Source organism: Lupinus angustifolius, chromosome LG07, assembly GCF_001865875.1.
Source record: "Lupinus angustifolius cultivar Tanjil chromosome LG07, LupAngTanjil_v1.0, whole genome shotgun sequence".
NCBI classification, from domain to species: Eukaryota; Viridiplantae; Streptophyta; class Magnoliopsida; order Fabales; family Fabaceae; genus Lupinus; species Lupinus angustifolius.
In genome coordinates, this window is record NC_032015.1 from 4436363 (window position 1) to 4450749 (window position 14387).

A 14387-nucleotide genomic window follows, 5' to 3' on the forward strand; every position below is an offset into this window, starting at 1 on the left:
CCACCATCTTCATAGCCAGAACACCACCAATGATGTCTCTTCAATGGTTGGGGTTTGGATGAATTACACAGAGATCTTCTCAATCCAGAGAAAAACTTAAGAGGTGGGATTTAAGGTAAGGGTGAGAGAAGGAGCCACCAGAGTCAAAAGCAGTGTCATAGAGGGAAAGGGGTCAATGTAAGTGGAAAATGAGAAAAAGTGGATGGTTGGTAGTCAAAGGTTGGAGCATGTTGCTCCTAACTCAACGTAAGGCAATGATCTGCTTTTTCTCATTCTTATCATGTAACATGACTCATATTATAGACAAAGGTTGAATTACTAAAAAAAAAACAGGCAATTTTTTTGACATACTTAGCATAATGAACTTCCATAATTCTTCTGAATACTGGAATGGATCAGAAAAAGTACATAGAATCAAAATTTGATCACAGGAAGCTTGCTTCTAATGGAAGAGATGGTGTGATCAACTAGTTAAACACTAGCTAGCAATTAAAATACATCAGAACCTGCACACTGCTGGACCAGAATTCCAAAAATAAGCTTCACTTGGTGCTCCATTCAGTAGTCGAATCAGTGATCTTGTTATGCACAAATGATTTTTTGTAGTGTATCATTGCACCAATCTGAAATTCTGAATCAAGTCGTCCTTTGAAGGTCACAACCTTATTTTTATGGAGATGGTTCTTTAGAGTATTGATCTTCTTGTTGTATCCGGCAAGAGTCGGTCTTCAACCGTCTTCGGTGGATATTTGAAAAGATAATATGAAGCTCAAGTCAGTATGAGTGAAAATATGTAGAGAGAAGTAGAGTGAAAGTATCAGAGTGTAAGTGTTGTTCCTTATGAGTAGCATCTTCTATTTATAGAGAGGTTGAGTTGAGATATACTCCATAATGGACGCTCTAATATATGTGAGCCGTCATGCCATGTTTTTGCTCACAGTGGCCGGGTAAGCTTTAATAATGTTGAGTGGCTCTCCTGTGTCTGTACTTGTTTGTACTCTGACTCTTGGGTCGCCTTGTCTCGCCTTGTTCAGACTATTGCAGCCAAATGCTAGGCCTGCTAGTGCCGTGTGACAAGGAGTGGTCTATGATGCTCCCACAACATGTTCAATTTTGTGGTAAGGTTTTGTTCTATTTAGGCGGCATGTTCAATCTTGTAAAATGGTTGTGACTAAGACAAATGTTGATTAAGCCATGTCTAGTCAGTGTCGTTTTTTCCTGGAGATAGGTTGACCATCTAAACATGATCAACAACTATATAGGCCATATCTTATTGTCCGGTGATGGGTCAAAATTCCAGATGTCGAACGACGTTAACTAGTCTCAACTAGTGTTTTAAATTGCGGTTACAGTCGCGATTACGGTTGTGGTTAGTGCGATTGCGGTAATTGCAGTGTGAATTATTTTGTGAGCTAAAACATATTTTTGACATGAATGCAGTATGATGTAGCCTGATGCGATTGTGTTGTGGCCTGATGCAGTTCAAATGCGGTCTGATGCAGTTATGTTGCAGCCCGATATGGTTGAATCACTGTGATTCAGTATCATATTATAATTATGGTGTGATGCGGTTGTGACGGTCACTACAAGTGCAATATTGCAATCACATCACGTGATGTGATCCTCAATTTGAAACACTGGTCTCAACATTGAGATGGAACACTTATGATACAACATAGTTTATGATATAACATATGTTAACTTAATGATGTAAAACTTCATTGGATCTTCAAATATTGTACTAAGTCAAAAATTATATTCGAAGTGAATGTCACCTGTTCATAAGGGCAGTGACACTCCCCTTGGTTATTAAATAGTTTCATTGTTTAATATGTTTTGAGTATGACCAAACCAAACCTAATTTCACTGATTGAAAAAATGGTTTACACTTAACCTATGATATGCCAGAGTTCTGAAAGATGCCAGTTTCAGAATAACCCGCAAGGCTGCAATGATGCACAACTTGTTATTGTAGAGACTGCATCATGTGGCCGTTTTGAGAACTGTAGCTGCCATGAATGCAAATATTTCATGCTTTTTGCAGAACCTTAGGCTCTACATATGGTGTCACTATTGGCTGACTCTTTACACCTTGTGGGAAATTAAAAAATCTAATGTTGCATGATAAGGAAATCACTTTTGATTTTTCTGTTCAGTAATAAACATTAGTGAACCAATCACTCTGGGAAAAGGCATTAACTATTGTTGTTGTACCTTTCAGATTATATTGGGAATACTGCCCAGTAGCCATTGTTTGGAATCAATTAAAATTGGGAAAAAGATTTGACTTCATTTAGAAAATTAGTATTTCTCTTGTACTTTGAGACTCGTTAGGATAGAGATGATTCCATTATATTGATACTTGTACTTTTAACTTTATAAGAGGTAGTTAATAAAAGTGAAAAGAAAAACATTTTAGGATTTGTATCTGCTGTTGTGACTGCATGAAATATTGGTCACAAAAAATATATACAGGAAAACAAAGATGGCATTTGTGCGGATCCAGGTCCAATATTTTGGTTCCATTGAAAAACATCAAATTAGATGTTAGGAGTCCCATATTGAGTAGAATATTAAATTTAATGTGGTATTTATACCATAAAGCTCTTCCATTAATTGATTAGTTTTTTGGGTTGAGCTCTCCTCGTATGACATAAGACAAAACAAGACATCCTATTCTAGTCATGTGTGTGGCACTGTGGTGTGCCAAACACAACCTAATAGCTTTCATTTTTTGGTCATGGCTGTAGTAATAGAGATTAGATTAGATTAGACATGTCAAAAGTTAGCCTTAGTCCACGCAGGATGAGTTTAAAAAGTCCACAAGTTATATCGGGTGCTAAAACTACAACCCCACAACCCTACTTACAAGACTAGATTAAGTAAAAAGACCTTTTTTGATGTCACAGATCAAAACCTAGTGTAACACCTACAAAAATCCACCACACTAATTTACATGGTATCGAGTAAAAAGACCTTTTCTGATGTCCTGAGTAATGATAGGGGAAGGGATTCGGTTATTCCTGGTAATGTACAGAATAAACATTTTTTTTACAGTTTTGAAGTTTACACTTGAAAACTTCGAAAATGTTGGGAAATTAAAGCTGAATCACTAATTATAGGGTTTTAAATCAGACACAAATAATAGATTCCATAAAGCTTTTATATATAGATATATCTTGAAACTTTTTCAGGAAAACAAATTATTCCCTCTTTAAGTAAGAATGAAGAAACGTTGCTCACTAAAATCTTGCTTTAAATATGAATCTCCTCTAACTTCACAGCTTTGCAAACATATCCTTGATCTTTTCAATATTGGCTTTTGAGTGCTCAGGTATTGGCCTGTTGCATATAAGAGTAACTGTAGAAGATGATACCAAGATTTTGTTCTTGGACTTTGAAAGATCATTCTTCCATAGCTGCACCTCCCACACCTGCTCAAAAACCAATATGACCGGATAGATAAATAAATAAAAGCATGTCATGAAGGTTCAAACACTATAAATATTTTTTGAAAATTTACTAAATTGATTCAGATATAAGGTAAAAGTAGTAGAGAAGAAATTGCCTGAATGGTCTTGCCAATATTGATGGGGGTGGCTTCAGCATAAACAAGGTCACCAAGTTCAGCAGGTTTCAAATGGTTGATGTTAAGTTGAATCCCAGCAACCCTTTGAAAACCACATGCAATGTGAGCTCCCATGCTTGCAGTTCCCTCTGCTATCAAAGCTGATACTCCTCCATGTAAAACCTCGAGAGGCTGCAAGATTGTGCTTAGTTAAGTACAATAAAACATCTTTAATCAACAGAATCAAACCAAAATCTTCCTTAAGCAGAACCAAGCTTCATCCTTAAATAACACTATTCAAGCAACAATACATAAAACACTTGTTCAAACATACTCTTCAGGAAAATGAACTTTACGAAATTAACTCTCATAACTTCAACAAATAAATAAATAGAAATTTAGGTGTTCTATAACATTGTAAAGTTTTTTTTATTCTTTTTACACTTTAATCCATCATTTATGTGTCAAAAATCCTAACAATACATATAATAATAGATAATACTTCGACAGCATTAATCCACTGTCAAAAACTCTAACGATGCATATCCATTAAACTCATAAAAACAATAGAGTAATAGACACCTAAATGCATTGAAAAGGAAGAAAGTTTGGAAGAAGAAAGTGGAGTTTATAGTGATTGGATGGTAGGAAAGAGAGAAAAGGAAGGTTTACCTGACAAGCCTTGAGGGTAACAAGAAGATGGCCAGCGACCCTATGGGCTGATATTTCATCGAACTCGAATCCAATGGCGTGAAGTGGAGCATCAAGACCTGTCTTTAGTGGCTCTTGCTTCTCCATATCAATAAAAGGTGGATGCTTCTCAGTCCTCAGCATACAAAAACTTCTGCAGAGATACCTAAATATATTTAACCCTATTTCATCTTTAATGCATGAGGTGAGGGTCTAGGTCTAGTTACACCTAATCTGGTCCATTCTTTTTTTTAATCCAACAGATTAAATAAGTGAAATTTCAAAGCAATATAGGATTTTACCTTTTATCTCATTACCTCTTTTAATCATTAATATGTTGGATTAAAAAATTGAATCAATAAGATTAAATGTAATTTAACTTGGTAACTTTAGTGTAAATAAATCATTCATATTTCCTATTTTGACACAATTTTTTATTAAACAATGTAAAAAAAAATTAATGTAGAAAACTGTGTTAAAGAAAAATAGAAAAAATAACAAGTAATTTGTAAAAGCATTTTTTGGGAAAATAGATTATAATTATACGTTGGATTTATTAAACATCAAAGATTTGAAAAATATTAAAAATAAATAAAATATAAAAAAATATGTAATAAAGTTAGTACTTTTGTTGCACACCCAGAAAATGTATTAACCTCTTACTCACAATATTCCACCATGATTTCTTTGATTATAATCAGAGGTGAACATTTGGAAAAAAAAAACCTAGCTAGGGAAAGGGATATCCAAAATGCCCGATCTAAGAAAATTATACACGTTGAAATTAATCCATTAAAATTTTATGGAAATTAAAGGGATATAATACAGTATATAGATATATTCAAATTATATATTATATCTAATGTATATTCATTTAGATGAATATTTAATTTATCTAAAAATACCAACGAATATTGGTTCAAATGGTACATGTTTGATTCTCCTTAAGCAAGATCTCAGGTTCGAGTCTTGTTGATGAAAAATACTCGCTGAGAGAGTTAGCCCTATGTCGCCCCGATTTTTGGTTGCACGATCTTATTAGTCGCCACTGGCCTAATCGTATTGGGCCTTGGACTTTGATATCCATATTCGGGAGTCGATTACACACTAGGGAATGTATTAACACCCTAATTACCCGTTTGAACGGTACCTTACTGTATTGCATGAATTATTAATTGTGTTATTATTATATTTTTACCAACAATTTTTTTTATCTTATTATTATGTCTAACAAGAGTGATCTTGGTCCTACGTATCCATTTTTGGGAATCAAGACAACGTAGTTCTTTGGGTAAAAAAGTTTGTTTGTTGAGTTGATTTTATTTCTTAAAAGAAGTAACGTTTAAATTATTATTTTTTAAAATAAGTGAAGCATAGCCCTTACGTCTGATACCGCATCTCATATTAAAACTTAGTTAAGAAATTCCATTTTTTTATTTATTTAACAACCGTTTTTTTAATATGAGCGAAGCATAACCCTTACGTCCGATACCGCATCTCATATCTTAAAATTGTATTAATGTGATTTCATTTTTTATTGACTCATAGATCTTTGTTTTATATATATTTTGAATAAATTTTCCATTGATATATGGTGAGAAACTAATTAATTACCTATTTTGCTTCAAAATTAAATATTTATTAGGAAGAATGTTGCAGTGTGTATGCAAACAGTGTATTGTTTATACATTTATTTTTTCGATGTAGTTATAGTTATATGTTACAATAATGACAATTATTATTACTAATGCAATTATTGATAACACAAATAAACCTAATATAAAAGAAAGTAATGAAAATGATATACCTCTCATACTGATTCCAACAACAATGGAATGTTGCAACTCTCAGGAAAAGTAGTGCAAAAAAGTTAACCAATGTCTAGCAGACATGTAGGAAGTTTGTGTGCAAAAACAAACTCAGAGACATGACTTTGACATATAATTGAAGCTTCTCTATAATTATTCTAATGTAATTATAATTTCTCCCGAGTTTCTTTGTATTTTTTTCTCATTTTTGTGTATGGGAGATCTTAGATTATTGTCTTTTGGTTGAGGATGATTATTTTTTGATGATTGTGCGGGAAGATGATATTTAGGGAAGAAAATGATGGATGAATGTATTTTTTATTGAGAGAATTGTTGAGGATTATTGGGAATAGATGATGGATAAAAGACTTTCTAGATGAAATTCTTTTGGATTTGTGGTTCACTGAAAGATGAATGAGAAATTGATGACTGAGTTGATAGGTGGTTATGTGTGGGAGATTTTGGGATTGTTATGGATGATATGAATTTGTTGTATATGAGAGATTTTTAGGATTGTGGATGAATAATTTTTGGAAATAGACGATGGGTGAAGGATTTTTTTAGAATGAATGATTGCTGGAGGATTTTTTTGAGAATGAATGATTTTTTAATGGATTGTGATTTGTTAGGAAAGAAAAAATGCTATGGTTTTATCTTTTTATAGGCTAGGAATTTTAGCACATATTTAATTAAAATGCAATCTCCTAATTAATTCAAATGAGAGAAAAAATGACACCTGATTTTTACTATTAAAAAGAATTTCAATATTTTAAATTTCATCATTATGACATAATATTTAAAAATTCCAAGTAATCAATAATTTCAAAATGAATTTATAATATATATTTTTCTTTTTTGGGAACCTTAAAAATGTATTTTTTCAATTAAAATGCCCAAACAATTTTTCTTAAAAAGTCTAAAATTATTTTAACCTACGTTAGTGTAGAAATAATAACTTTTAATTTGAAAAAACTAGATTTGGATTTAATTTTCATGCAAACCTTATAAAAGCATTATTATTTTTGTATGGTCGTAACAAATGTTTTTTCTTCTTATTCTTACCATATGCATGAGAATTAATGAAATTTGTCATTTTAAACATTTTTTGAAGAATTTATTCTAACTAATAAGTGATCATTAAGTCACTTAAAAACTATTTTTAAATTTCTCTTTAAATAAAAAACGAAGATGAATAAAATATAAGTCATCATGAAGTTATTGATTATCAATTAAATACTCTTTTCAAAATTCCTTTTTTTACTTTTGGAAACAATTTTGTGAGGGAATTCAATTAAACCCATTTTTTAAATTCAAATTGAAATTTTATGTGTTGGGTCATTAAACCAAAATAACATTTTTTATTTGTTTATAATTTTTTGAAAAAAATGTAATTTTGGCCGAATAAAATTGGGTATTCACAGCTGCCCCTATTTTTCTTGTTGCTTATTGGACATTATGCAAATTGAAGTTTGAGGTGTTGTCCCGATAAGTAACTAGTAAAGAAATGAATGTTGATTTTGTTAAGGCTCGAAATACATTTTTGTTGTTGAGATAAAGAGCGAGATACGAAAGATTTTGTTCGAGGTCGTCAAGCACGGGATCCTCGAAAGTACAATTTGAGGTCATCAAGCACGGGCCCCTCATATTTTAAAAGTCAGGCACAGAGCTTGAGAAAGTTGACTTAGAGGTCGTCAAGCACAGGATCCTCTAAGGCACAATTTGAGGTCGTCAAGCATGGGCCCCTCAAATTTAAAAAGGTGAGGCATAGAGCCTGCAAAGTTGACTTCGAGGTCGTCAAGCACGGGGTCCTGGAAGGCATAATTTGAGGTCGTCAAGCATGAGACCCTCAAATTTTAAAAGGTGAGGCACAAAGCCTGGAAAGATTGACTTCGAGGTCGTTAAGCACGGGGTACTCATAGACACAATTTAAGGTGGTCAAGCACGGTGCACTCAAATTTTAAAAAGTTCAGGCACAGAGGCTGTAGAATTTGACTTTGAGGTCGTCAAGCACGGGGTCCTTGAAGACACAATTTGAGGTCGTCAAGCACGGGGCCCTCAAATTTTAAAAGGTTAGGCATAGAGCCTGAAAAGATTGACTTCGAGGTCGTCAAGCACGGGGTCCTCGAAGGCACAATTTGAGGTCGTCAAGCACGGGGCCCTTAAATTTTAAAAGGTTAGGCACAAAGCCTGGAAAGATTGGCTTCGAGGTTGTCAAGCACGGGGTCCTCAAAGGCACAATTTGAGATCATCAAGCACGGGCCCCTCAAATTTAAAAAGGTGAGGCATAGAGGCTGAAAAGGTTGACTTCGAGGTCGTCAAGCACTGGGTCCTCGAAGGCACAATTTGAGGTCGTCAAGCACGGGACCCTCAAATTTTAAAAGGTTAGGCATAGAGCCTAGAACGATTGGCTTCGAGGTCGTCAAACACGGGGTCCCCGAAGGCACAATTTGAGGTCGTCAAGCACATGACCCTCAAATTTTAAAAGGTCACGCATAGAGCCTGAAAAGATTGGCTTCGAGTTCGTCAAGCACAGGGTCGTCGAAGGTACAATTTGAAAATGGTTCGGATGAATAGTAGAATGGTTTGATTGTTTAGGATATGTGTGCATGGATTTCTTGTTTAGCATAAGAAAATTAGGTGTTTGATGAGTGTTCATGATAGGTGGTTGATGTTTAGCATAAGAAAATTAGGTGATTATGAGTGTTCTTGTTTGAATGTTTATGTATGCATGAATTTCATGTTGATGTTTTTATGATTAACGTGAGTGTGACTTGAATGTTGATATGATTTAATATTTGTATGTCTTACATATGCATTGTTTATATATCGTGTATATGTTTTTTTTTGATATTATTATGTCATGTATATGTATTGTTTGATTAATGTGAATACGCATTATTGTTTGATGCTATTATGAGAGTATTTGATTTATGTCATGTATGATATGAGTACTATATGTTTTGTTTGAATGTTATGGAATGATGAGTAAGACACATGCGCTAATATTCTAATGTATCACTCATGATTTATTTTTGGATGAAACTCATCAACTGCTACAGACTTGACTGAAGTGACCTTTGTTGCTTGATGTCGATTGGTACCATAGTTTTTCATCAAAATCTTCCTCAGTTTACTTGAGGATGCCTTCATCTGAAGGTGATCCATAAAATTGCTCCAATATAATATTGAGGAGAATGAATAAGTCCATCTATTTTGCCCAGTGTAGCCTTGTTGAGGAATTCTTGCCAGAGTATGGGTTTTCTTATAACAACAACAAATTCTCCAATGTGTTTATTTTGTCTACTTTCACCAGAATTAGGTTCTCCAAAAAGCTGCCTCAATTTGTTTAGTAGCAAGTCTTCATCTTGAGGGTGTTTATTTTATTTTCTCTAATTTTTGCCTAGAATACCTAATGGAGGTATCTGCGAGGAATTCTTTTTTTTTTTTTTTTTTTTTGTAATGATACTAAATCACATTTTCAGGTTTTCGACTTAGTACCGCTATCTTTTCCTTAGGCCACCCTTGCGGGTTTTCAACCTTACAATTTTATTTTTAACACCCTCAGATGTGATGGTCTTATTTATAGGAAGCATAAGTCATTGTTGAAGTTGTCCTTGAAGATGATAACTTAGGATCATAATTCTTCTTATTTGAGGGATTTTGGCTTCTTGTGATCGAATCAACTTATTGAGTCATGAAAAGTCACATCACAATTGTCCTAGTTTTGAGTTTTTTATAAATTTTCATAAGAAAATGAGATCAACCCAAAAATTATCCTAGTTTGAGCTTCTTTTGACTTTATACTAGAAAGTGATATCAATCCCAAAAAAAATGGCCCAGTTTGAGAGACTTCTAATTTTCCTTTGCTTTTAGTGCTCCTTATTTTATGCATAACTCTTTAAAAAGAAATACTAAAGCAATGATCAATGCAAATTTAGGAAATGTTTAAGTTATGAGTGGTGATGTGGTAATGCTGGTTTTTTTTTGGGTTTTGGCTTGTGTAGATGTGGTGGCGGTGATTTGTGTTTGACTAATAGTATATGTGGTGGTAGCTATGGTAGAATTAAATTTGTGCTTGGCTAATAGTAGATGTGGTGGTGGCTATGATAATAGTGGGAAAATAATTATTAACTTATGCATTAAAGATCATATATTTTTATCTAAATTTTATTAGCTTAGTGGAGTCAGCGTTTTTTCATGATGCACATCTTAGGTGAATAAGTCATCGATAATGTCTTTTTAAGCTTGTTTCGTGGCTAGACTAATGGCTTTTAAGAAAATGATATAAGGTTCAAAACATGTATTTCTCATACTCATCTTTCACCTTTCTTCTTTATCCTATTTTCAATAGTTATCTAGCATGAAATTCAACTACTAAGAAAATTTTCAGGAATGTGATAATAATGGCCTAGAATTTAGGAAAACTTTTTTCATGAAAAGCCGTTCCTTTTATGGTTATTCATATTGCATTTGACTTTGCCCTAACTTCTGTCTGAGATATTAATTGAGGATTCTCATCGGATTTTTTTTTTGTTTTGTTTTGTTTTTCTTTTTTTGGCCCTTTAAGCAAGAGACATTTTTTTCTATTCTCTTGTCCTTTTATTACATGATTGACGTGAAATAATATTTTTTCTTTCAATAATTGAATGTCAAGGAAAACGATTCCATGGTTATTAACATATTAAGGGCTATTAAAAAAATCATCTCCTTTGATGATGTCTAGACTCAAATGGGGTGACTAGGGATATCTTCTTAGTGTTTGGAAGTTAACAAAAAATGCCTCGTGTCATTTAACATATTTGCCTAAAAATGCCCATCATTTTATGTTTTATATTTGCATCATGTTCCATTTTATTTTTGAATCAAATATCTTATATTAATGCATAGATTAATTTTATTTGATTTTATTTTGTGGTGTTTTTTTCCGGTTGATGTGATTAAGTTAATATGGTTGGTAAGGTGAGGTATGAGATGGTGAAATTTGCATGACCAATGCATTAGGACATACTTGTTAAAAAAATATGCATTTGAGAGTAAATCATTTTCATGAAAAAGGAAACACGGGTAAGTGTCGATGGGCTTGGCCTTGACTGGATCGTCAAATGAAAATTTAATGGGCCTCCAATTTTAGGTGGGATAGGATAAATTGCATCACATCTCTATCTTCTTGAATTTCTTCATGTTCGACTCTGATCACTTTCAGTCGAGTCTAGAAATAGTATTCTTAAAACCAACTCTTCAATTGATGAGTGCCCTTATCAATATGGTCATGAAATGCATGTAGAGAAATAATTTTTATTGATGCTAAATGTGCATGAGGTGGACATTTCTTTTATCATGTTACATGGATTGATATGCAACATATAACTTGAAATGATGCATGAAATGCAAGGAACATGTATGACTATGCATATGTTGAGATGTATGAATAGTGTGATGATGCAAATCTTTTTAAATGTATAAGGTGTATAAATGCATAAGACCACTAAAAATGCAATTTATGATATGTCTGACTTTGAATGCATGTATGAAATGTTTTTTATATGAGAAGATTTGCAACGATGAATGTAATGATATGGTAATATATGAAATGTTATAGTAATGTATGAAGTAGAATGTTTGAATATTTTTTTTTACTAATATATGAATAAATGAATAGGGGAGTGTGTATGAATGATGTATTATTTATAAAAGTGTATGAATGAATGCATAATTGAATGAATGAAATAATTTTTCTTTCTGAATGCATAAGTCAATCAATGAGATTTTTTATTTTTGAATGTAATGAATGAATCCATAAGTCAATTAATGAATATTTTTATTTTGGAATGCAATGAATAAATGCATAAGTCAATCATTGAAGATTTTATTCTTGAACGTAATCAATAAATGCATGAATCAATTAATGAAGATTTTTTAATTTTGAATGCATAAGTCAATCAATGAAGATTTTATTCTTGAATATAATGAATAAATGCATGAGTCAATTAATGAATATTTTCTTATTTTTGAATGCGATGAATAAATGCATAAGTAAATCAATGAGATTTTTTATTTTTGAATGCAATGAATACATGCATGAGTCAATTAATGAAGATTTTTTATTATTTTTAAATGCAATGAATAAATGCATAAGTCAATCAATGAAGATTTTATTGTTGAACATAATGAATAAATGCATGAGTCAATTAATGGAGATTTTTTATTTTTGAATGCATAAGTCAATCAATGAAGGTTTTATTCTTGAATGAAATGAATAAATGCATAAGTCAATTAATGAAGATTTTTTATTTGTTTTTTAATGCAATAAATAAATCCATAAGTCAATCAATGAAAATTTTATTCTTGAATATAATGAATAAATACATGAGTCAATTAATGAAGATTTTTTTAATTTTTGAATGTAATGGATAAGCCAATAAATGGAAATTTTATTCTTGACTGAATGCACAAATGAATGAATATATGCATGTATGTATTCACTATCAAAAATATGGTATACTTAATAGGTTTTGAGTTATCTAAGACTCTAACCCTAGGGTGGGGATATAAGGCCTTTATATAAAATATCTTAAAGGGCCTACTTATAAGATGTCCAGATTGCATCCAATCACATAGAGATGAAACCCAAATACCCTAGGGATTACAAGTGAGGCTTGTAGTCCACACTAGTAAGGCCCATGATATTTGGTAACAACCTAGGCGTTTCATCATGTCAATGTAAGTGAAGCCCCAAGTCCTCACCGACAAGGCAGGTGTCCCTTCTAATCTAATGCTTGAGTATAGAGCATATACTTATGCTAATATGATAATATGATGTAAAAGATAACTATAAAATAAACTAAAAATAAAAATAAAAATCCATGCATTTAATTTTTATGGGTCTGACTCTCTTAAAAACATTTCTCAGCAAAGTCGTCAGCTATCACGCCCCGGTTTTCAGTTACACGACCTCATTAGAGTCGCCACTACATTTTTCCCCTAAAAATGTTGAAAAATATTTGGCCCAATCGCATTGGGCCTTGGACTTTGATACCCTACTATATTGCATGAATTATTAATTGTGTTATTATTATATTTTTACCAACAAAAAAAACTTTATCTTATTATTATGTCTAAAAAGAGTGATCTTGGTCCTACGTATCCCTTTTTGTGAATCAAGATTACGTAGTTCTTTGGATAGAAAAAGTTTTTTTGTTGAGTTGATTTTATTTCTTAAAAGAAGTAACGTTTAAATTATTATTTTTCAAAATGAGTGAAACATAGCCCTTACGTCCGATATTGTATCTCATTAAAATTTAGTTAAGGAATTCCATTTTTTTTTATTTAACAACCATTTTTTTAATATGAGCGAAGCATAACCCTTACGTCCGATACCACATCTCATATCTTAAAATTGTGTTAATGTGATTTCATTATTTTATTGACTCATAGATCTTTGTTTTTTATATATTTTGAATAAGTTTTCAATTGATATATGGTGAGAAACTAATTAATTACCTATTTTGCTTTAAAATTAAATATATATTAAAAAGAATGTTGTAATGTGTATGCAAATAGTGTATTGTTTATACATTTTTTTATATAGTTATAGTTATATGTTACAATAATGACAATTATTATTACTAATGCAATTATTGATAACACAAATAAACCTAATATAAAAGAAAGTAATGAAAATGATATACCTCTCATACTGATTCCAACAACAATGGAATGTTGCAACTCTCAGGAAAAGTAGTGCAAAAAAGGTTAATCAATGCCGAGCAGACATGTAAGACGTTTGTGTGCAAAAACAAACTCAGAGACATGACTTTGAAATTTAATTGAAGCTTCTGTGCAGTGTATTCTAATACAATTATAATTTCTCTTTAGTTTCTTTGTGTTTTTTTTCTCATTTTTGTGTATGAGAGATCTTAGATTATTGTCTTTTGGTTGAAGATGGTTGTTTTTTGATGATTGTGCGTGGAAGATGATATTTAGGGAAGAAAATAATTGATGAATGTATTTTTTATTGAGAGAATGGTTGATGATTATTGGGATAGATGATGGATGAAAGACTTTCTGGATGAAATTCTTGTGGATATGTGATTCATCGAAAGATGAATGAGAAATTGATGAGTGGTTGTGTGTGGAAGATTTTGAGATTGTTATAGATGATATGAATTTGTTGCCTACGAGAGAATTTTGGGATTATGGATGAATGAGTTTTGGAAATAGACGATGAGTGAATGATTTTTTAGATTGGATGATTGCTAGAGGATTTTTTTTAGAATGAAATGATTTTTTAATGGATTGTGATTTGTTAGGAAAGAAAAATG

The 14387-nt window shown here is 32.1% G+C and overlaps 1 protein-coding gene across 1 annotated transcript; it reads right to left on the reverse strand.

Moving 5' to 3' along the window:
- LOC109353050 (1,4-dihydroxy-2-naphthoyl-CoA thioesterase 1-like) lies at positions 2971–4392 on the reverse strand. Its single transcript, XM_019595236.1, has 3 exons — positions 4241–4392; positions 3569–3760; positions 2971–3434 (listed from the first exon to the last, which is right to left on the reverse strand). Exons 1-3 carry the CDS (start codon positions 4364–4366, stop codon positions 3279–3281), a joined length of 474 nt encoding a protein of 157 aa, XP_019450781.1. The 5' UTR covers positions 4367–4392; the 3' UTR covers positions 2971–3278.